Raw genomic sequence first — 24412 nt, 5'->3', positions numbered from 1 at the left:
GTCCTTCAGGAAGACCGTCGGACCTAGTCTGCCGGAAAGTCCGGTTGAGTGTACGCGGCATAAGTGTCCTTTTCCAACCCAACATGACATTATTAAGAAAATCAAAACCAACAAAGTAACTAGACGAGGGGATGCAGCTAGCTAGACAGAGGGCTGTCGGACGCTGCCTTGGAAAAGTGGTAAGGCGAAGAGGGAAGTAGTAGATACTTTATTGAACATGCAGTATTGCATAACTTATAGACATTGTCCAACAGGGTAACTATTGGAATTTTTCTTTTATTTTGTGGAAGCGGTTTTGGTTACAGTGAGTTCTTCTCTGGCATTTTTTAATTTAGCCCCTTTACTACTCAAAGGTCAGGGGTGGTGGAATTTGATCTAGGATTTACAGATCAGCCATGTAAATACAGACATAGCAATTGCACTTGATCAGTGCATAGCTGAGCTGTGAACCATTTAATTACAGTACAGCCATCCAGGTTTGGTATTTTGTTTTTTATTGCAAAACAAACAGTCCATCCCCTGGCCTCCATTAGTGTCCTCTTTCCTCCTAGGCCTCATTATCTTACCCCCACCACAGTGTACTTATCAGTTTGTATTGTGGAATTCCTATCTACTTCTGTGTTGTGCTGACCTCCCAACTTCTTCTCAGTAAAAACAAGTTTCTACAGGGCTTGTGGTGTTCTGGTTCAATTATTGCTTGAACTAAAATAGAGGTGCCAACTTAAAGGCACAGTCCCACCTTGATGATAATTACCAAGTGCATCCACATTGATTAAAAAATAAATAAATCAAACGTTTACATTTATGAAATTTTTGCATTGAAGCCGCAGTGTACAGGCTCCCGCGTTTATCTTCTAGCCCCAGGTCTCTATGGAGGCATGGCCCTATTATTTGGTATCTGGGGGAAGTAAACGTTAAACTACAAGTTTGGTGACATCACCACACCTTTGCGTGAGCCATCTAAACCTGGCCGTGTAAGGAAAGAAAATAAATTTTGCCTGTTCAGCAGGGACCGGCTGAAATTCGATCCATGTATGGGCACCCTGGTTGTACAGAAGTCGGTCTATTGTACAACCAGCTGTCAGGTTTTTCACATAAAATGCCATACTGGCCAATACAGCTAATCCTTGTATTCTACCTGCAGGGAAGGCTCCTCCGCTGGCAGAATTCATTAGGGCTACAGGAAAGATTCCCCCATCAACAGTCTGTGTTGATGGGGGACTAGAGCAGTTTTCTTTCCTTCTATACCTGGTGGAAGGAAAGAAAATTGCATAATCTATGGCCCCAAGTTTATTTTCCACAGTAGAAGATGAGACTTGTAGTCTTTCCATTCGCACATCCCTGTGAATGGGCAATGCTCCTAGGAGAAACACCCTGCGATTTAGGGTGTATGTTTGGGGGGGGGGGGGATTTGTGGTGGTTTGTAGATGGAGGTTTTGGGATATGTGACCATGTTTCATTGAGATATGTTTAGAAAGATGAACTAAAACCAGCCATTCATAGATCGAAACTTGGACTGGTTCAGTAAGAACCAGTCAAATTTTAATCCATGTGTGGCCACTGTGGTGGAACAGAAGTTGATCCACTGATCTACTGGTCAACCACCCTGTTGGGAAAAAAATGTTTAATCAGAGTTATAGGGAAGTCTATTGGGATGTCTTCCCTTCTCCCCCCCCAAGTACTTTTTCCCAGATTTTGAGTGTAAAAGTTAAAGGGGGAAAATGCTATGGTTATCGGTTGTCCGGTAATTCTTGCCAATGGAAAAAAAGGGGCAGTTTGCCACAAAATCAAAGCTGTGAAATTCTTCCTGCACAAGTAACAAGCCCTTTTGTGTGGTTCTCACCTTGAACTCCATCAGAGAGACAGGAGCCATGTTTTATCTCACAAACGTTCACCTGCAACTTAGTTATTAGTATTGGAATTTAATGACTTGTCTTGTAATTTTTGACTTTAGCTGTCAGCAGTGGTTTATACCTGTCCTCTCAAGTTATTTCATAAGGGAAAGAAGTGTCCTCTGTATCAGAAGGTCTGATCCTTCTCTGACCTCTTAACCTCACCAGCTGTGTACACCTTTTTCTCTTATAATCCTGCAGGTGGTTGATGTAATGATGCCACCTGGGCTTCTAGGAGGACATACTAGTTCATGATGAGACCTAAGGGCAGAAATACCTAACAGAGTAAATCTTGGGAGGAATTGCTGAAAACTGATACAAGGAAAGGCTATTGGTGGGCAGCGCTTGTCGTGTGTTTGAGTTCTTGCATCATTTTGGTTTAGCAAACTGGTTTTACTTTATAATTTTACATGAGGACTTTTTTTTTTTTTTTTTATAAATTCTAACATTTTCTGGCTTTTTAAATTATGCATTCATGATCAATAAGATTTCAGTCTAATGAACAATTCTATAGCGTTCAGTCATTGGCAGTAGATAGGCTAGTATCACCCAAAGGATGCCATTCAGGGATTCTATCGTTATCTTCATACGGGTAGACTCTGGCCAACCTTAAAGTGGTATTAAACCCAGAACCATGCATTCACTATATCTGGGCTCCCACAGTATACAGAACATGGGAATGCAATTGTTTTCATAAATATAGACTGTTAAATACCCTTTTTCATTAGCAGTTAGAGCAGTCTTGTGACTTCTATCAGTGTCTGGTTAAAGGGATTGTAAAGTAAAATAAAAAAAACAAAAAACAAACATCTAATACTTACCTCCACTGTGCAGCTCGTTTTGCACACAGTGGCCCCGAACCTGCTCTTCTGGGGTCCCTCTGCGGCTGTCTTTGCTTCCTCCCGCAGGTACTTCTCACATTCATGCGAGCTCCCTCGCATGGTGAGAAGCACCTGCGAGCACGCTCCCGTGATACACACGGCCCCGTCCTGGCACGCTGCGTCATTGGATGTGATTGACAGCAGCGTGAGCCAATGGCTGCGCTGCTTTCAATCCATCCACTCCAGCCAATCAGTGGCCAGGCTGAGCAGCGAAGAGGACGGCGGGGGGGAGCGTGGGACTTTCGAGGGGTCAGGTAAGTAATACTGGGGGGGGGGGGCTGGGGGCGCCAGCAGTGCGAGATGTTTTTTTCACCTTAATGCATAGAATGCATTAAGGTGAGAAAACACTTACCTTTTACAACCCCTTTAAAGCTTGTAGGAGGGGTTTTCATTCTGCTCCAACTGTCCTCTAAGGCTGCAAAATCCCTGGCTCTCTGTCTGGACAGTGGTGAGTGGCCCTGTGCTGATCATATGCACCCTCCAAAGAAAAAGTCTCTAGCAATAGATACCAAACTGAGCATGTGCAGCTTGCCTCCCATCTGGGAGATGGTTTGGGGACTGTGGGGGGAGGGGGTGGCTGGCAGAGAAGACAGGATCAAACAGCATCTTTATACAATACAGAGGATTAATCCCTGTTTTTACTGTTGTGGATTTAGGAACACTTGGTAAAAAGTGGTTGTAAAGCTCAGACATGAAATATGAACAAAGCACATCCTTCTATAGTGTGTACTTGTCTCAACCAAGAGCACTAAGGCTGGCCATACATTATAAAATTTTCTTGTATAATTTTCCTTTTAGATTTACCAAAACTATATAATATGAGGTCAAATCTAACACTTTCAATTTGTATGAAGTCAGGCAGGCCCTTGCACTACATAGTTTGAAAGTAACGCTAAAGCAACTTTTATAGGATTTTTTTTTATAATGTGTGGCCCAGCTTAAAGCAGAGCTCCACCCAAGAGGGGAAGCTCCGCTTGTTTTCACCCTTCCCCTCCACTGCCACAATTGGCACTTTTGTGGGGGAAAGGGGGAGCAGCAGGTACCTGGTTTTGACAGTTTGGCCACCTTTTTACCCCGGCTGCTATCTGGGACATATCACAGGTCCCAGAAGACTCCGGGACCATTCATGAGGTGCTGCATGACTCGCGCATGTGCAGTAGGAAACTGACTGTGAAGCCGCAAGGCTTCACTGCCAGTTTCCCTGACTTCAGATGCCGGCGCCTGCACCCAAAGCCGATTGAAGTATCGGCTCGAGTAAGGACATCACTGGATCTCTGGACAGGTAAGTGTCCTTTTTATACTGAAAGGCAGCAGCTACAGTATTTGTAGCTGCTGACTTAAAAAAATAAAAAATAAAAAAAAAATTGTGGGAAGCCTGGAGCGCCGCTTTTAAGGACCTTTCATACGGAGAAAACTCTGTTGAAATCGGAAGGGGATCTGTGTGCTGATCAGAGCAAAGCAGGCGAATGAGCCATCTGTGTCTGCTCAGTTTATGCAGAGCGGACACTTACAGAGCCTGCTCTGCTCTATGGACATTTAGAAGTAAACTGCCTCCACTGTCCATTTTTACATTCTACTACCCTCTAAAGCGATCTGTCTAGACTTAGGGGAACAGATCCCCTTCCACTTGTTTTTAGCAGGTTGGGTAGGGGGTAGGCGAGTGCAAATGAACTTCCGATCAGGTCCGCCTAAAAAAAAAACAAAGAAAAACTCATGGGCGGACCCTTCGCGTGAAAGGGGCCTTAGCCATTGTACACACAGTCGGACATTCCGACAACAAAACCCGTCGGATTTTGTCCAACGGATTTTGTCCGAAACTGGTGTTGCATACACACGGTCGGACAAAGTTGTCGGAAAATCCGATCGTTCGTAACGTGATGACGTTCTTTAGTTACGACGGGACTATGTTCAGGCTAGTAGCCAATAGCTTTGGTCTAGGAATTTTGATCTGAGCATGCGTGGCTTTTTGTCCGATCGTTTGAAGAGAATTCCAATCGGACAAAGTGCTCGTGCCCACAAAAGTGAGTTCCCGAACTGACGTACACGGAGGGCAATTTGCAGGATCATGCTCCCTTGCCACAGTATGATGACGGCTGTTAGGCAAGTGGTTAACAGTTGGATCTTAACCAGTTCCTGACCGGCGCACGCCAATGTACGTTGGCAGAATGGCATGGGCAGGCATGTTGGTGTACAGGTACGTCCATTTTAAAATGCCGCCCTGCCATCGTATGCGCGCCGCCAGCGGTGCACTCACCTGCCGGTCGGGACCCCTGTGAGTCCGGTCGTGGGTCCTGCGGACTCGATCGCTGCGGGGATACCTGCGATCATCTCACGGGGAGGCTGAACGAGGAGATGCCGTTGTAAACAGTATCTCCCCGTTCTGCCTACCAACAAGTGACGCTGATCTCTGCTCCATGTGATTGGAGCAGAGATCAGTGTTCACGAACGCAAAGCCCAGCCCCCCACAGTTAGTAACACGCCCCTAGGAACACTTAACCCCTACACTGCCACCCCCTGGTTAACCCCTTCACTGCCAGTGTCATTTACACAGGAATCAATGCATTTGTATAGCATTGATTGCTGTGTAATTGACAATTGTCCCAAAAATGTCCAATGTGTCCACCATAATATCGCAGTCACAATAAAAATCGCTGATCGCCGCCATTACTAGTAAAAATTAATAAAAAATGCCATAAAACTATCCCCTATTTGGTTTGCGCCAAAGTTATAGCATTTACAAATCGCTTACTGCGACTTTTTTTTAATTTTTTTTTACCAAAAATATGTACAAGAATACAGCCTAAACTGAGGGAAAAAATGTTTTTTTATATATTTTTGAGGGATATTTATTATAACAAAAAGTAAAAAATAATGCGTTTTATTTCAAAATTGTCGCTCTATTTTTGTTTATAGCGCAAAAAATAAAAACCGCAGGGGTGAACAAATACCACCAAAAAGCTCTATTTGTGGAGAAAAAAGGACATCGATTTTGTTTGGGGGCCACGTCGCACGACCATGCAATTGTCAGTTAAAGCGACGCAGTGCCGAATCGCAAAGAGTGGTCTGGTCTTAAGCCAGCAAAATGGTCCGGTCTGAAAGTGGTTAAAGTAGAACTATAGGCAAAACTTTTTATTTTAATTTTTTTACATTTTGGCTAGAGCAAGGGATTTTTTTAACCTGTTAGGCCTCATGCACACGAGACGCAGATGAAACCTCTGTTAAAAAAAAGCGTTTGCATGCCGCGTTTAGACGCGTTTGCGTTTAAACGCGTTTATAAAGATAACATCATGTAGACCCTCCCCAAGCTCTCAAAGCATTTTTTTTAACTATTTCTGCTATTTTGATCAGAGTGAGCAGCAGCAGCATAGAGAGCAGTTGTACACTTGCATTTGCCGTGTCACTTGCCACGGCACCTGCCACAAGTTGGGGATTGTCCACTTGCCACGTCACTTGCCACAAGTTGGGGATTGTCCACTTGCCACATCACCTGCCACAAATTGTGGATTGTCCACTTGCCACGTCACTTGCCACATCACCTGCCACGTCACTTGCCACGAGATGTGGATTGTCCACTTTCCACGTCATCTGCCATGCCACCTGCCACAAGCTGTGGATTGTCCACTTGCCACGTCACCAGCCACATCACCTGCCACAAGTTGTGGATTGTCCACTTGCCACGTGACTTGCCACATCACCTGCCACGTCACTTGCCACATCACCTGCCACAAGTTGTGGATTGTCTACTTGCCGCGTCACTGCCACATCACCTGCCACGTCACTTGCCACGTCACCTGCCACAAGTTGTGGATTGTTCACTTGCCACGTCACCTGCCACGTCACCTGCCACAAGTTGTTGATTTTCCACTTGCCACGTCACTTGCCAAGTCACTTGCCGCGTCACCTGCCAGGTCACTTGCCACGTCACTTGCCACAAGTTGTGGATTGTCCACTTTCCACGTCACTTGCCACTTCACCTGCCACGTCACTTGCCACAAGTTGTGGATTGTCCACTTGCCACATCACTTGCCACCTGCCATGTCACTTGCCACAAGTTGTGGATTGTCCACTTGCCACGTCACTTGCCACAAGTTGTGGATTGTCCACTTGCAATTGTTTAAAATATTTTTCTAATGGTTTTTCATCATTTGCAATCATTTTTGAGATTTTTAATGTAAAAAAAAAGGTCACCTTTAAAAACGCATATAAACGCAAACGCGGCTAAACGCGGGTGCCGCGTTTAGCCGCGTTTAGCCGTGTTTTGCGTCTGAAACGCAGAAATTTTTGTTTCTGAACACATTTTTTTGCTTCTGGAAAAACGAGATTAAACGCAACTGCATATAAACGCAAAAAAACGAGACTGTGTGCATTGGCACATAGGATAACATTGAATGAGTTCAGGTGCAGTTGAAAAAACTGTCCAACTGCATCTGAACGCGCGTTTAACTGCGTCTCGTGTGCATGAGGCCTAAGCTTTTTAATTTTATTTGCCCATCTTTATCCCATTGTGGAGATTAACTTTCACTTCCTGTCTGGTAGTGCAGAGTATCCTGCAGGGATGGAGGGTTGTATAACGAAGACTAAAGATCACCCTTGCAGTACAGTCATTAATGATTAAGCACTCCTTTGTGTGAAATGTATTAACTGTACGCTATATCCTAGTGCGGTTTGTCCCGTGTCATGAAATAAAGGACTTTTAGACCCCTTTCACACCACACCGCTGATGGCGTCGGCGGTAAAACACCGCTATTTTTATCGGTGTTTTACCGCCGGATTTGCGGCACATTTCGGCCGCTAGCGGGGCGCTTTTACCCCCGCTAGCGGCCGCGAAAGGGTTAAAACCGCCGGCAATACGCCGCAATAGCGGCGTTTTGACGGCGGCATTACAGCGCTACTCCATTGATTTCAATGGGGAACAGCGGTGGAGGAGCTGTAAACACCCCGCTCCTTCACCGCTCCAAAGAAGCTGCTGGCAGGACTTTTTTCTGACGTCCTGCCAGCGCACCGCTGTAGTGTGAAAGCCCTCAGGGCTTTCACACTGCACACAATGGTTCAGCTTCTTTAGGGCGGATTGCAAGCGCTATTTCTAACGCTATAGCGCCTGCAAAATGCCCTGGTGTGAAAGGGGTCTTATGGATGATGCCAACAGCCAAGCCTCACTTTTTCATGTCCATGCGGTGGCGAGCCAGGCCTAGCACCTGCGATTCATCCCTGACAAATACCTACACCTGAACGGTATTTTGCTTCCTGTTGGTACAGGCAGAACCCCAATTCAAAGGAGATTTTTATTTTTCATTTTTTTGGTTTCCTGGACTTTTCTCCACCCGCCCCCCCCCCCCCCCCCCTTTTTTTTTTTTTTTTTTTTTGTTTTTTTGTTTTTTTTTTGCTTTTTTTGCTATACCCCAAACCCTGGCTGAAAAAGTCCCAGTTTCCACGTTCTGCCTTGTTGCTAGCGTGACAGCATTGGATTCTCACTTCCAACATTACAGGAGTGAAAACCAGGACCAACAAGTCAGGCCATTAGCCTTTAAGAATTTGTTGGCAATGGTTACGTTTTCCAGGTTTACCTGCCTTTTGTAAGCTGGGGTGTACTCACTGGGTGTAGGCATAGGGCAGCGGGTGTCAGGAGCACACACTGAGCACCAGATTTTATGTCTAGAATCCCATTGGCTGATTTAGATTAAATAGAAGTTTAGTTGCACCCTTTTTATAAATTAACTAATTATGCAACCAGGGATATAGGACCTGTACAATATCTGTGCATTTTCCTGTTTATAATACATGCATAATTGTTTATGTAGGCCACATATGTCAAAGAGAAGGCTTGCAGGCCAAATCTGCACCTCACCTGTAGCTGCGGCATCCCGCTCGTCTCCTCCCCCACCTTGTCTTAGCAGTTGGCATCAGAAAGGAGGACAGCACTCCTCCACCAGATCCTGCGCTTCTCCATGCAGCCACGGAGAGGCTTATCTCTGCCCCCCATCTCAGTGGCAGAGAGGAGGATAGAACTCCTACAGATCCTACACCTCTGTGCAGCCGAAGCACCCACCCCCCTCGTGTCTGCCTACTCTGGTCTCCGCAGTCATCAGACTCCAGTCCTCCTCCTGACAATGCATTTTCTGCTTTCCAGCCCCCCCCCCCCCCCCCAGAACACTCCGATCAGTGCTTTCTGCCATTGGCTGAGAGCACTGGTTTTCCAGCATGCACGGTCAGACAGAAGCTGACATGTCGGCCATGTTTTTTTGAACCAGGCATTTGTCTCCTGATGTTTGGCCATGTGTACCCTGCTTTGCAGATGTAACTGGCTCTTTAAGGGCAACCATAATGCTGATGTGACCCACAATGAAATGGAGTTTGACACCCCTGATGCAGGCTGTTCAGATCATTTCTGCTTTGCAGTGGGCCTTGGGGCTCATTCACATGTGTGTTGATTATGTGCTCATTAAAGCGGAGGTCCACCCTAAAGTGGACCTTCCGCTCATCGGAACCCTCCCCCCCTCCGGTGCCACAATCGGCACCTTTCAGGGGGGAGGGGGGTGCCGTTACCTGGATAATCCAGGTAACTGCACCCACTTCCGGGACAGCCCTCTGCGGAAAGGGGCGTAACTCACGCCCCTTTCCGCAAGTGCCCGCCCCTTCCCGCAAGTGCCCCGCTGCCTGCTGGGAAACACACAGCTCCCAGAGGCAGCGGGGAGCGTCCTTATTGCGCAGCGCAATTCGCGCATGCGCAGTAGGGAACCGGGAAATGAAGCCGAAAGGCTCCATTTCCTGATTCCCATACCCAAGATGGCGGCGGCAGGACCCGACAGATGACCTAGCGATCGGCTTCGGGTGCCGACATCGCGGGCGTGCTGGACAGGTAAGTGTCACTATTTTAAAAGTCAGCAGCTGCAGTATTTGTAGCTGCTGGCTTTTAAAAAAAAAAAAAAAACGCGGAGTCCCGGTGGACTCCCGCTTTAAGGTGCCTGTGGCATTTATGACGTGTTTTTTTGAAGTGTTGAAAAAGTTTCAAGAATGTTTAATAAATATGTGTGTTTTTCTAGAAGTGATGTAGAGGACTTTGAGGCGTGGTCAGGTTGTGGTGTGATAGCAGGCATTGTGATTTCTCTGCAAGATGGATTCATATACTTTGATCTCTGACACTTGACTTGGACCATCTCAACTTTGCTGACACAAAAGCTTTGCCACTGGCAATAATGCTCAATGCCTTTGCTCCTGCCGGCACTGTCAGTATTGCTGGCTGGTTGAGGCTTTTGCCCGCACACAGAAGTAAATGTCACCACATGGCTTCTCTGTACAAACAGGAAGTGGCTGGAGCAGCTCAGTCCTAGTTCTCTATTGTTTCCCAGTGCATTCTGGGATACAGGAACCTCCACTGTCTCTCCCCCAGCACCCAGCTAACACTTTATAAATGCTTCACTAACATGTCATAGGTCACAGAGCATGACCATTAAAAGCAATGGAGCTGTCTGACAAGTATCAGTGCCTCATGAAAGCGCCATGCTGCTTACTTTTTAATACAATGCTACCACACTTGTGTGGTCAGCACTGTGTGCTGTCAATTGTAATATTCATGGCAAGCACTGACGGGCGGTTAAGAGGCTTTAAAGTGGTTCTAAATGCAGAAGGTTAAAAACTTTCTGGATACAGCCCCCCCACCCCCCTTATGACTTACCCGAACCCTATCTAGATCCAGTGACGTGTATGAGAGCAGCGGCTCTACCGGGTCTATTTATCTCTCCTCCTTGGCTCAAATAGAAGGAGCCATTGGCTCTTGCTGCTGTCAATCATAGCCAGTGAGTCAATGATGAGAGTGCATGTCTGAGCAACTCTGTGTCTGAATGGACAATGTCCATTCACAGGAGCGTGGCTCGGGAGATGAAGCTTGCTATTGGGGTGCACTCGGCAGGGTAGAGGAGCCAGGACCGCCAGTGGGGGCACCCAAAAAGGAGCATCAGGGCTGCTCTGTGCAAAACCATTACACAGAGCAGGCAAGTATAACGTGTGGGGTGTTTTTTTTTTATTTTATTAATTTATTTATTTTTAAATCCTCTTAAATTCTGAATAAATTCCACTTAAACGCCAGTATTGACGCACGTATAAAGAAAGCCATAAAAACCCTTGCACTTTCCTTTTTTTCTGTAAAACGCATTACAGGGGCCCAAAGAAGGGAATGTGGCTGCCCATGCACACTTACATTTTACTGCAGTGGTGTATATGTGTATCAACCATCAGAGCCTTGCTCCATAATTCACAGCACAAATCTTGCACTCTATATTTCATCCATGTATAGTCTCTGCCTCAAGGATCAGACATCCTATGTTATGAAAGCTGGCTGAAGTTTACTTGAGCTCCTACTGAAAAATTTGCAAATATTTGGAATGGGATCTGCAGAAGGCTTTTATAGAGCAAGAAGCTTTAATCTGTGAGTGCTGCGTTCTCTGACATCACATCTAGAGCTGCACAGTACACAACACACACTGTTTTCCTGTACATTGTATATATATATATATATAAAAATTATGACACTACAGTGCCTTGAAATAAGTATTCATACCCCTTGAAATTGTTACAACCAAAAACATAAAAGTATTTTATGTGATAGGCCGCGTACACACGGGCGGACTGTTCGCCCAACCTTGTCCGCTGAACAGTGTTTGGGCGGACAGTCCGCTCGTGTGTGGGGCTTCAGCGGACAGTTTCAGCGGACAGTTGGACGAACAAGGTCTTACGGAAATTCCGAAAAACTGTCCGCTGAAACAAGGTTTCAGCGGACTGTTCGCTCGTGTGTAGGCTTGTTCGGCCAACTAAGTCTCGCGCATGCTCAGAAAGGATTTCCACGTCGGAAGGTTGCATTGCAGTGTATTGGACGTCGAAATTTTCGATCCGTCGTGCATGCCGAAACGTCATCGCGCACGGTTTCAGCAAACTGTTCGTCCGTCGTGTGTGGCCATGTCCGTCCATGCTAAGTTTGAGCGGACTGTTTGCCGAAACTGTTGGACGGACAAAGTTGGGCGAACAGTCCGCGCGTGTGTACGCGGCCATAGACCAACACAAAGTGGCACTTAATTGTGAAGTGGAAGGAAAATGATAAATGATTTTCAAAATGTTTACAAAAATTTGAAGTGTGTGATGTATTTGTATTCACCCCCTGAGTCAATACTTTGTAGAACCCCCTTTCACTGCAATTACAGCTGCAAGTCTTTTTGGGGATGTCTCTACCAGCTTTGCACATCTAAAGAATCTTCTTTGCAAAATAGCCCAACCTCTGTCAGATTGGATGGAGAACGTCTGAACAGCAATTTTAAAGTTTTGCCACAGATTCGCAATTAGGTTTAGGTCTGGACTTTGACTGAGCCATTCTAACAAATTAATATGCTTTGATCTAAACCATTCCATTGTTGCTCTGGCTGTATGTTTAGGGTTGTTGTACTGCTGGAATGTGAACCTCTACCCCAGTCTCAAGTCTTTTGCAGACTCTAACAGATTTTCTTCAAGATTTCCCTGTATTTGGCTCCATCCATCGTCCCATCAACTCTGACCAGCTTCTCTGTCCCTGCTGAAGAAAAGCATTTCCACAACATGAGGCTGCCACCACCATGTTTCACGGTGGGGATGCTTTTAGGCCAAAAAGTTCAATTTTGGTCTCATCTGACCAGAGCACCTTCTTCCACATGTTTGCTGTGCCCCAAAATGGCTTCTCGCAAACAGGACTTTTATGGCTTTCTTTCAACAATGGCTTTCTTCTTGCCATGTTTCTATAAAGGTTGAGTGCATGACTAATAGTTGTCCTGTGGACAGATTCTCCCACCTGAGCTGTGGATCTCTGCAGCTTCTCCAGTTACCATGGGTCTCTTGGCTACTTCTCTGAATAATGCTCTCCTTGTCCGGCCTGTCAATTTAGATAGATGGCAGTGTCTTGTTAGGTTTTCAGTTGTGCCATACTCTTTCCTTTTTTGGATGATGCATTTATCAGTGCTCTGTGAGAGGTTCAAACTTGGGGTATTTTTTTATAACCTAATCTTTCTTTAAACTTCTCCACAACTTTTGTACCTGACCTATCTGGTGTGTTCCTTGGCCTTCATGATGCTGTCCCCCCCCCCCCCAAGGTTCTCTAACAAACCTCTAAGGGCTTCACAGAACAGCTGCATTTTATACTGAGATTAAATTACACACAGTTGGACTCTATTTACTAATTGGTGACTTCTGAAGGCAATTGGTTCCACTATGTTTTAGATGGGGGATATCAGATTAAAGGGAGCTGAATACAAATGCATGACACACTTTTCACATATTTATTTGTAAGAAATTTTTAAAAACATTTATCATTTTTTTTTTTCCACTTCACAATTATGTGCCACTTTGTGTTGGTCTATCACATAAAATCCCAATAAAATACATTTAAGTTTTTTTGGTTGTAACAATTTCAAGGGGTATGAATACTTTTTTCAAGGCACTGTAGTGTCATTTAATTTTTTGCAGCGCTTAAAAATAAATAAATAAATAAAATAAAATATAATTACACACACACACACAAAATGTGGAAAATTTCAAGGGGTATGAAGACTTTTTCAAGACACTGTAATGACTGTATATAAGTACCTATAATAAATAAATCTTGTGTAAACTTGCTCTGAGGTCACATTTAGACTTGGGGGGGGGGGGGGCTGCAAACATGCTGTGGCCATGTTGCTTTGCTTCATAGCTTTAGCAAAAATGACCCCAGTTGCATTATCGCCGCTATAGGTGACCAATTTTAAGTGAATAGTGTCGCACAGCAATTGCATGCAATGCATACGGTTGTGGTGGTACGGCTTCTTTCACACATCAGTATATTGTAGCAGAGTTCACACCTCCACTATGTCACCTGAAGCTCAAAGTTTTTTGTAGCTCAAATCAAAGCCAGTGAGGCCGACTAACAAGATACTGAAGCTTGGCCCAGTGGGAGATTCCTCCATCCACACAGTTTAGCATACATGGAGAAATCTGTTGCACTTTTTCCATCTAACCATAGAAAATCTGCAGATAATCTATAAGTGTATGACAGGCAGTGAGGAAGCCTTAAGCTAGCCAAACACCAGTGAAAAGCAACACGATTGCAACCAGTCTAAGGCTCCATGTACACTGAAGCCGTATTGCTGGCAGAAAACACTGGTTGAAAAACATGTTTTTTAACAGCGTTTTGTACAGCGTTTATGAGCGTTTGTTGTTTTTTGGCGGTGAACGCGAATTTCTGGCGTTCAGAAAAAAGCTCATAAACTTCACTGCTTAAAGCTAAAAAAACGTCCATGTGTGCATGGACACATAGGCTAACATAGAGTGGAGTTTATGGGCTTTTAAAAAAAAAAAAATGCCCAAACTCCAATAAACTGCAGTTTGAGCTCCAGTGTGCATGGAGCCTAAACCTAGAAAAGTGTGATTCTCTATAACAAACCATTCATGATATAAACTGCGGGCCCATACATAAACATGTGAAAGCATGAGATGGAAAAAGTGTAGTGCTGGAAGTGAAGTGGGACATATATAGGATCCCCACATACCATTCATCTAGGGCTCTCCTGTGTGCGCTGGCATTTATTATATACACCAGGACTATTTATCTTGATGGTGTTAAATAATAGAGACTTTTTCCGGCATTTCCTGATGTGTCTGTTGCTTCTGGAAACTTTTGTGCAACATTATTTCATGAGAATTGCCGGCTATGAAAATGTATCTGATCTGATAACGATCCTAGTGTGAGGAAACGCTCCGACCTCAGGCACACCTACCAGGCCAACTGCTTCTGGGTACATGATGGGATGGGTTGTTCGGGTGGGCACTGTTGGGATGGGTTAGAACCCCTGTCAATTTTTTTTAATTTTTGGTGTGCTTGGAGCAATCTGTTGGATTTCTTAGTTCAGCATGCAGACCGAACAAAATAAATCTATAAATGTATGGCCATTATCTGTAATCCATGATACAAATGAGATGACACACTTGTTTTATTATAGTAACCATATCTGTGCAGAAACCTTTTTTTATTGTATCATATCGTGTATGTGTGTGTGTGTTTTTTTTTTTTTTTTTCTTTTAAATTATAGTATGCTGTCATCATACTATTATCTTAATGTTTATAACATGTGATACCGTTCTCGCTGTGTGAGCAGTTCAGACTAAAGTAATTATGATGTCAGCTGTCTGGTATTTTTTCTTTTTTTTCTTTTGAGAGTGACTCAAGTTAAGAAAAAAAAAGCCTTTTGGCCTAGCGTTGCCCTTTTACCAGGGTGACTTGGGTTGTGGGAAGCTGCGTCCACAATTTTCTTGGCAGTATTACAGAATAGAGCCTTGTTATTGCTACTTCTCCAAGAACTACTTACCATGGATGAGGCACTGAAGCAAGTACTGTGTCACAGCAATAAAAGCGCTGTTATGTCTCTTCATCCTTCCCCGGTTTGACTTTACATTTCAAATCTAGCTTTGAGGGCTATATTTACAGTGTAATGTCACCATAGTTGATGGGTGACAATGACTTATTCCAGGAGTCTCCACACTTCTCAGTACGGAGACCACATCTAATATTTTTCAGAAATTTGCATTTTTTTAATTTTACTTGGAGTTCTTTTTGTAATTAGCATGATATGATTCTAATGCCGGCCATACACGGTTCGAATTTCGAAAGAATTTTCTTTCGAAAATCATATCTAAGAATTTTCGTATTAATTTCGCACCATTAGTGGGCTGCAGCTACAGCCGATTTTCGTGCGGAAATAAAATTTGAGGAATCGGACATATTGGTAATTTTTTGAAAAACAAACGATTTTCTAATCAATGATGGGAGAATCTTGCGAGAAATGTAATAAGAAAAGAAAATGTACGGAGATAAAAGAAAATTTACGGAAAGAAAAGAAGATTCCCGGCCAAGAAAATTCTTTTCTGTAGCAACATGAAATGTGAAATTGAAGGCTTGGTCGGCCGAATTTCGAAAATCAATCGTGGCATCATCGGATCAAAAAAAAAAACAAATTTTCTGATTTTGAAAAGAAAATTCGTTCAAAATTCGACCGTGTATGGCCTGCATAATGGAGAATTTTTTTTCTCGATAAAGCAAAGAAATTCTAAATAAACTTCAGGGTCCCCGTTTTGCGTCAAAGTCCCCAATTAACGTCTTTCAGAGGGCCGGATTCAGCCTAGATTTGGCTTGGCATGCACATTAACCCAAATCTAGGCTCGTGCTATTTTCCATTTAAGCAGTCTGTTTTTTAAACATAAATTTTTGTTTTTTTTATTCACTGAGTACAATATTGTCCATTTCCAAACAATTAAAGCGGAGGTCCACCCTAAAATGGACCTTCCGCTCATCGGATTCCTCCCCCCCTCCGGCGCCACAATTGGCACCTTTCAGGGGGAGGGGGGTGCAGTTACCTGGATAATCCAGGTAAATGCACCCACTTCCGGGCTAGCTCTCTGCGGAAAGGGGCGTACATTACGCCCCTTTCCGCAAGTGCCCGCCCCCTTCCACAAGTGCCCCGCTGCCTGCTGGGAAACACACAGATCCCAGAGGCAGCGGGGACCGTCCTCATTGCGCAGCGCGGCTCGTGCATGTGCAGTAGGGAACCGGGAAATGAAGCCGAAAGGCTCCAATTTCCTGATTCCCATACCCAAGATGGCGGCGGCAGCACTCGAGTGTCGATCTAGAGATCGGCTTCGGGTGCCGACATCGCGGGCGCGCTGGACAGGTAAGTGTCACTATTTTAAAAGTCAGCAGCTGCAGTATTTGTAGCTGCTGACTTTAAAAAAAAAAAAAAAAACGTGGAGTCCCGACGGACTCCCGCTTTAAATTCTAATCCTTTTGCATTTACAGTCCTATACTGAACAAGTCTTTAGTTTTTCATAGTGTGTGTGTGTGTGTGTGCGCGCACATATATAATGTATACAATTTTTTAAAGCTGCATGATTCTGGCTAAAATGAGAATCACAATCTTTTTTTTTTTTTTTTTTTTTTGCTTGGAATAAAGATCACGATTCTCACGGCGTAACATCTTTCACATTACACAAAAAAAATTGGGCTAACTTTTTTGTTTTGTGTGGTGTGTTTTTTTTTTTTTTTTTTTTTTCTCTCTCTTCTTTATTCAGACTGCCCATTTTATTTTATAATTATTTTTTTTTCCTTTTTGACAGCTGAGTGAGCAGAGAACTCTCTTCACTTGTGATATGAAAGAATCTGGAAATTCTGTGTAGAGATTGTGAGGGGGTTTGAATTGAGATCACAATTTTTTTTAACCATTAATTGTGCAGCTCTACAATTTATAATAATAATAAAAAAAAATTGTAGGGCGTTTTTTATTGCGTATAAAGTAAAAACTGTTCAGCCTGTAGCATGCCACTATTTTGTCTGTTTGTGCTGCAATTGCAGTTTGCATTTATCTTTAAGGATTTTTAAAGGGTAACTCCACTATAGTGGGAAAAAAGTTCTAGAAGTTCTAAAAAAAATGACCTTTCCTGTTCAGTCTGCAGCTCTATATTCTGTAACCTGCAATATGGCAACCTAGAAGGAGGGGTTCTTTACACAGATGGTGTACAGAACGTCCCCAGGAATGTAATTTCTTACTTGTGTAATTGGCTTACTGATTTTCCCATAAATCTGCACTAAGATGCAAATCAGATTTTGAACCTCCCTGCAACAAATGTCATTTTTGGTGGGATGTGCCCAAAGGGAAATATGGTCTGAAACGATGCAGACCTTGCCACTTTCCTAATTAGAACCCTGCAAGTTAAGTAGACGCCAATTGTCGGGAGGCCGTCCTCCTGTTTACTTCCGCAATGCGCTTTCCCGCGAGTACGCATCCGGGAAGTTCTGTGCTGGCCGTGTCCCTTGGACACAGCCAGTCACAGATCGCTGTAAATGGCCAATCGCAGCAGTCATTTACAGTGCGATCGGTGTGTCCAATGAGAGATGATCTCATATATAAACATATGAGATCATCTCTCATCGTCTGCTCTCCCTCCTCACGCAGAGGCAGCGTGTGAGGAGAGAGAGATGAACCGTTGCAGCGGTTAGTAAAAAAAATAAAGTGCCACCTGTCCCCACTGCCACCTGTCATCAGTGCTACGTATCGTCAGTGCCACATAGTGCCATCTGTTATCAGTGTCGCATATCAGTGCCATCTGTCATTAGTGCCATCTGTCATCAGTGCCACATATTAGTGCCATTTGTCATTAGTGCCATCTGTCGTGAGTCACATGTAATTGTCCTGGTGCTCCAGGGCCTTCAAAAGTGTAATAGGTATTTAAGAAGTTAGATGTGTAATTTATGCTCCTAGAACACGTGAAAGTGCTCCCTGCATGTTGGGCCTCTCTCTATGTGGCCAGGCTGTGGAAAAGTCCCACACATGTGGTATCAGTATACTCAGGAGGAATAGCAGAATTTATTTTGGGGCATTATTTGTGGTATACACATGCCATGTGAGAGAAATAACCCATTACAATGACAACTTTGTGGAGGAAAAAAAATCTTCATTTTGCAAAGAATTGTGGGAAAAAATGACAACATCAAAAACGTCACCATTCCTCTTACTAATTACCTTGGAATGTCTACTTTCAAAAAAAAGGGTCATTTGGGGGGTATTTGTACTTTCCTGGCTTGTTTGGGTCACAAGAAATGAGATCGGCCACCAGTACATCAGGTGTGATTTTTATATTTATTTATTTTTATTTTTTTATTTTTTTACGATTGGCACCATAGCTTGTAGACTCTCTAACTTTCACAAAGACCAAATAATATCCACTAATTTGGGTTATTTTTACCAAAGATATGTAGCAGTATAAATTGTGGCCAAAATGTATGAAGAAAAATTTATAATTTGCAAAATATTATCACAGAAACAAAGAAAAATGTGTTTTTTTTTTTTCTTCACATTTTTCGTCGTCTTTCATTTATAGCACAAAAAATAAAAAACCCAGAGGTGAGCAAATACCCCCAAAAGAAAGCTCTATTTGTATGAAAAAAAAAGGAAAAAAAAATCATTTGGGTACAGTGTTGCATGAGTGAGTAATTGTCATTCAAAACTGTGAGAGCGCTGAAAGCTGAAAATTGGTCTGGTCGCGAGGGGGGTTTAAGTGCCCAGTTGTCAAGTGGTTAAGTCTGGTAAAGGTGTGAATGAGTTTTTTTTTGGATCTAACCTGAATGTGTCCACTAATCTGTAATAAATGGCTATGCTATATTCCCATAATGGCTTCTTCCAATGTATGTGTTTTTGTTTTTCGCAGGTGCCTGAAATAATTGGCTCAATTAGACAAGCTGGAAAGTTGGCCCGTCAGGAGGAAATCCATTCCCATTTATGCGATGGAGATGACGCTTTTTCTAAAAAGTTTGAAGTCCTCCTCTGTGGCCGGGTTATTGTAGCTCACAAAAAAGCCCCGCCGGCACTGATAGATGAATGTATTGACAAATTCAACCATGTCAGCTGCACCAAAAAGAAAGACACTGATTCTGCATCTCCACTGACTCCAGTGACACTGCCGGCAGATGTTAGCGCTGGAATATCCTTTGGGGACAAACTAAGGTCTGTTTTTCATTCAACGTTTAATGATGAGGAAAAACAAAAACCTATTCGTAAATCTTTCTCCCAGCCTGGCCTGAGGACTAACCACTCATTTCAGAGGGACTGGAAAGATGGCCCCTGCAGCCTTCCTGGATCCTTTGAGGACGGTGACAGTGGTTTGGATTTACAATACTTGAGTGAAGACTATAACTGTGTCCAACCAACCGACATGGAGGAAAACCAGACTATGCTGTTCACAGTATGTATGAAAAGTTCATTCTCTATACACACATTGTCTGTACCTTCAACAATTGAGTGTTGGTATGAATGCTTGTCTGGCAGCACCAGGGTATATTTTTTTTTATTTGGCCTCTAAGCAGGTGACCTATTCATGTGATTGTGGCGACTCTGCAACTGCGTCCCAACTGCATACAGCATGCCAATGTGGGGTTAAGGAATACAATGCCCCCTCACCGCCTATCAAATGCTCTCTGAAGAGTGAACTGAACGCATGTGGCTCTTTAGAGAGCAAAGATAGCGTGGCGGTGCCCTAAGTCAGTGGTCATCAACCCTGTCCTCAGGGCCCACTAACAGGCCAGGTTTGCAAGATAACTGAAATACATCACAGATGATATCATTTGATGCTCTGTGATTGCAGTGTTCTAGTCTGCATCTCCCCAAGGTAATACATAATACCTGACCTGTTAGTGGGCCCTGAGGACAGGGTTGATGACCACTGCCCTAAGTGTTCTGTCAGAAGTTGGCCTTTTCACCCAGCAGCTGGCTTTTCCAACATTGAGTGAGAGCCCTGAGCATCAGTCAGCTTGCATATTTAAGGACCTGTGATTAGCGATAATGAGTGAGGTCTGGCCACCAGGCAAGAAGTTGACCCGGCAATGGGAACTTTATCTGACCCAAAGCTACAAAACCTCAGACTCTGGAGCACCTCACCCATGTTTAGGTCAGAAAGTTAGGTTACACCATACATTTATTTCTTCTTCAGCCAGCGCATAATTCTTCTAACCCCTTCCTGCCTCCTGGCCCTTTAAGAGGTTCTAAATGCCAGGAGGCACAGGCAGATATTCCAATCATGTGACCACTGAGATTGGCAGTCAATGCGGTCAGATGATCAGAAAGCTCCTAATCGTATGCATGCATTGGGATTTTTCCGGTACCTTTTCTGGGAGCACAGAAAGTACGGTATGTTTACATAGGGAAGCTTGTATGGGCACCTCTGACAGGAACTGGGTAATGTATCACCAAAGTTTAGTTTTGGATCGAGTGGAGAGGTATTACAGCACCTGTCCGTTTTTTTTTTTTTGCTACCTGTGTCCCCATTGGGGAGATTAAACCGCTCGATTTGTCCTGCTTACCATTATCCCCGTAAGTGAATGAAAGAAAAAGAAGAGCACAAATTTTGGGTTGTCCCCTGAAAAGTATGAGAGGGGAACTCTTCCAATAGGGATGCTAGTTATGGTGATCCCTAAGAGATCTCTTAATTATCAGGGTTTTCCTGTCACTTCCTGTTTTGGCTATGGGACAGAAAGTGAAGGGAAATTACCCCAATGGGACAAAGAACGCAAATAAACATTACAGGGGTTATAACCCTCCTTTACTCTATACAAAATGGGCGGGGAATTGCTTATAGTTTAACCATCAAAAATGCTTATTTACATAACTTAACTGAATGAGCTGCTTTATAAAAAAAAAAATATGTAAAGCCTATCTAAACCAAGAACAAAAGTGTAGTGTGGCTTATCAGTCCTTAGTTTTGGTGGCCGTATTCATTTTTTTTTCCTGGTGATTCTGCTAGTAACATACATGCCCTAGAGCAGGGGTCAAACTTTCCCAACAAAGGACCAATTTTCTGTTCAGGCTTTAGGTGGAGCCAGAGTGGCCAGCGTGAGTAGAAAATGTGTTAGTGAGAGTCAACAATACCTCAAGCTTGGTGGTCAGTGAGTGCAAAAAAAATTCCATAACCCTGTGGTCAGTAGGAGGAGGAATAGTGCCCTATCATTGGTTTTAGTGGGAGGTTAAGTGCCCCATCGTTGGTATTCGTGGGAGGACTAGTGCCCCAATATTGGTATTGGTGGGAGGACTAGTGCCCCATCGTTGGTATTGGTGGGATGAATAGTGTCCCAGCATTGGTGGGAAGATTAGTGTCCCAGCATTGGTGGGAAGATTAGTGTCCCAGCATTGGTGGGAAGATTAGTGTCCCAGCATTGGTGGGAAGATTAGTGTCCCAGCATTGGTGGGAAGATTAGTGTCCCAGCATTGGTGGGAAGATTAGTGTCCCAGCATTGGTGGGAAGATTAGTGCCCCAGCATTGGTGGGAAGATTAGTGTCCCAGCATTGGTGGGAAGATTAGTGTCCCAGCATTGGTGGGAAGATTAGTGTCCCAGCATTGGTGGGAAGATTAGTGTCCCAGCATTGGTGGGAAGATTAGTGTCCCAGCATTGGTGGGAAGATTAGTGCCCCAGCATTGGTGGGATGATTAGTGCCCCAGCATTGGTGGGATGATTAGTGCCCCAGCATTGGTGGGATGATTAGTGCCCCAGCATTGGTGGGATGATTAGTGCCCCAGCATTGGTGGGATGATTAGTGCCCCAGCATTGGTGGGATGATTAGTGCCCCAGCATTGGTGGGATGATTAGTGCCCCAGCATTGGTGGGATGATTAGTGCCCCAGCATTGGTGGGATGATTAGTGCCCCAGCATTGGTGGGATGATTAGTGCCCCAGCATTGGTGGGATGATTAGTGCCCCAGCATTGGTGGGATGATTAGTGCCCCAGCATTGGTGGGATGATTAGTGCCCCAGCATTGGTGGGATGATTAGTGCCCCAGCATTGGTGGGATGATTAGTGCCCCAGCATTGGTGGGATGATTAGTGCCCCAGCATTGGTGGGATGATTAGTGCCCCAGCATTGGTGGGATGATTAGTGCCCCAGCATTGGTGGGATGATTAGTGCCCCAGCATTGGTGGGATGATTAGTGCCCCAGCATTGGTGGGATGTATAGTGCCCCACCATTGGTGGGATGTATAGTGCCCCACCATTGGTATTGGTGGGGATGTATAGTGTCCCACTATCCCAAGCACTACCACTATATAGTAGGTGTGTAGAGTAGTCTGTGCTCTGGCAAATTGAGCTGACAAAAGATCCATAGAAAGTACAGGTCAGCAACGCGACAGCTTCTCCACAGAAAATATTTATTGAAGCATTACAGCAGAAACCTCATCCAAAAATGTTGATGCGTTTCGGCCATCAAAAGCAGTGTCCCAGCATTGGTATTAGTGGGATGAATAGTGCCCCAGAATTGGTATTGGTGGAAGGTATAGTGTCCTAATATTGGTAATGGGGTGGGGGGGGGGGGGGGGATAGTGCCCTATCATTCTTGTCAGTGGAAGGAATAGTGCCCAAAGGGACAGTTTGTAGACAGCTGCTCTAGAGTGACAATGTCATTTACTTGTAGAGAAGCAACATTGTCTGTTTAGGGCAGGACGTTTTTTAGGACTCTGAACACCTCCCTTCTCTGCATTTGCATAACATCGGTATATTCTGTAGTCCCCAGAAAGAGCTGTGCATCAATCTAACCAATAAGTCCCTGTGCCACTGTACTGTCATCAGCTCAATAGGTTTTTGGCAGGATCAACAGGCATGATTTTAAAACCCGCTATTTCTAGTCGATCTGATCTCAGTGGGTAAAAGTTCACTTTTCACTCAAGTTTTCAACGGCCTACAAATATACGGTAAATGTGGATTTCTTGCACATATTGAGTAGCAGTTCTGCTAGCGTTATCTAGAAGTATATCTAAGTGTAGCCAATCCTACATGAGCTGACATCATATAGACAAATTTTGTCCTTTTACTAGACTTGGTTAAAGTGGAACTAAAACTCTGCGAGCAGGCAGGCTTTTTATTTCAGAAGAGACGCAATAAAACAAACCTACCTGTCTGCTGACCGCACTCCGTGGACTAAATCTGGGTATACACAGACCAATGACTGTCCCCCGGTTAAATGTCCCTTTGCTTGAGACTGCGTGTAGCTGTGCCGACACACATTGCACAGACACAGCCTAGCATTGTCACTAGTGAGGAGCCAATTCTGGGCAGTATTATGCCGCCGATGCCGGGGAGAGCTCATGTTAGCAGAAAGTGGTTGGAAAATGCTGCAGGAGATGATCACCATTGAGATGCACAAAGAGTGCAAACATTCTTTGTGTGGTAAACCTAAACGGGGCAGTTCAGTTGTATAGATACCCTTACTTGGGACAGATCTGCTCAGCGGACTCCTAGATCAGCAAGGAGATCACGCCATTGATCTTCACTGAGCCGGTGGGTGACGGGTCTGTCTCCGCTCACTCTGCAGGGACTGACCATTCGGAGCTCCGCTGTGCTCTGTGGCGAGATTGGATAAAGGCGAACATCATATCCATTTTCATCCAATCCCATCGGATACGTTCGCCACCTGTCTGATTTCAGCTGATTCTATTTTTTTTCCGGATCAGACAGCAGGCGGGTGTCAGTGGACACATCTCCGCTGACATCTGCCTGCCCATACAAGTCAATGGGTGTCAGATCCGCCTAAAAAATGGACAGGTGGATCTTTGCTGGCCGATCGTGTGAAAGGGGCCTTAGACTTTGTTTGCTGAAGCAGAGTGTATCAGAGTTTTTATCCACTTTAAATTGTATTTATAATAGAAACAAATCTGTAATAAATTGCAGCTTACCTGACCTGTGATGTGGTGTCTGCATTAGTTTTCTCTTTCCTTTTTTCAGTTGATAATCCTATGAATAACACACCTCCTGTCTATGGATGGGTTTGGTCACTTGCTGTGCTGTATATACAGTATGGAGGTAGCTGCGTTGTCTTACCAGGCTGCTTGCCTCCAGGTTTGAACTATAAAATGCCCTGCTCTTCTCTTTATTCCATGAGGGGGGTGTTTTGTAGTTCACAGAAGGTAGTTTGGAAGAAAGATAGCATTGTTTCATATATCGGGCATCTGAAAAGATCAGCAGGTATTTTCTGTACTTGCTAAAAATGTTTTTGACCTAAAAAATAAACAAATCCAGCCACCATATGTAAGAACTGGTAAGTGTAATATATTAAAAGTAGAACTAAA

General features: G+C 44.2%; 1 protein-coding gene across 8 annotated transcripts in view; it reads left to right on the top strand.

The window, feature by feature from the left end:
- Positions 1-24412, top strand: part of TBC1D1 (TBC1 domain family member 1) — a 311597-nt gene that overhangs the window by 129599 nt on the left and 157586 nt on the right. For all 8 annotated transcript variants that reach the window (XM_077477646.1, XM_077477649.1, XM_077477648.1 and 5 more), the window contains one exon: positions 19016-19549. In XM_077477646.1, the coding sequence (XP_077333772.1) occupies positions 19016-19549 (534 nt within the window). The remainder of the gene's footprint in view (positions 1-19015; positions 19550-24412) is intronic.

Source organism: Lithobates pipiens, unplaced genomic scaffold, assembly GCF_037356315.1.
Source record: "Lithobates pipiens isolate NorthernLeopardFrog02 unplaced genomic scaffold, aLitPip1_a1.2 Scaffold_13, whole genome shotgun sequence".
In the NCBI taxonomy this organism is placed as follows: Eukaryota; Metazoa; Chordata; class Amphibia; order Anura; family Ranidae; genus Lithobates; species Lithobates pipiens.
The sequence above is the reverse complement of the archived record's forward strand: the minus strand, read 5'-3'. Positions and strand labels throughout refer to the sequence as shown.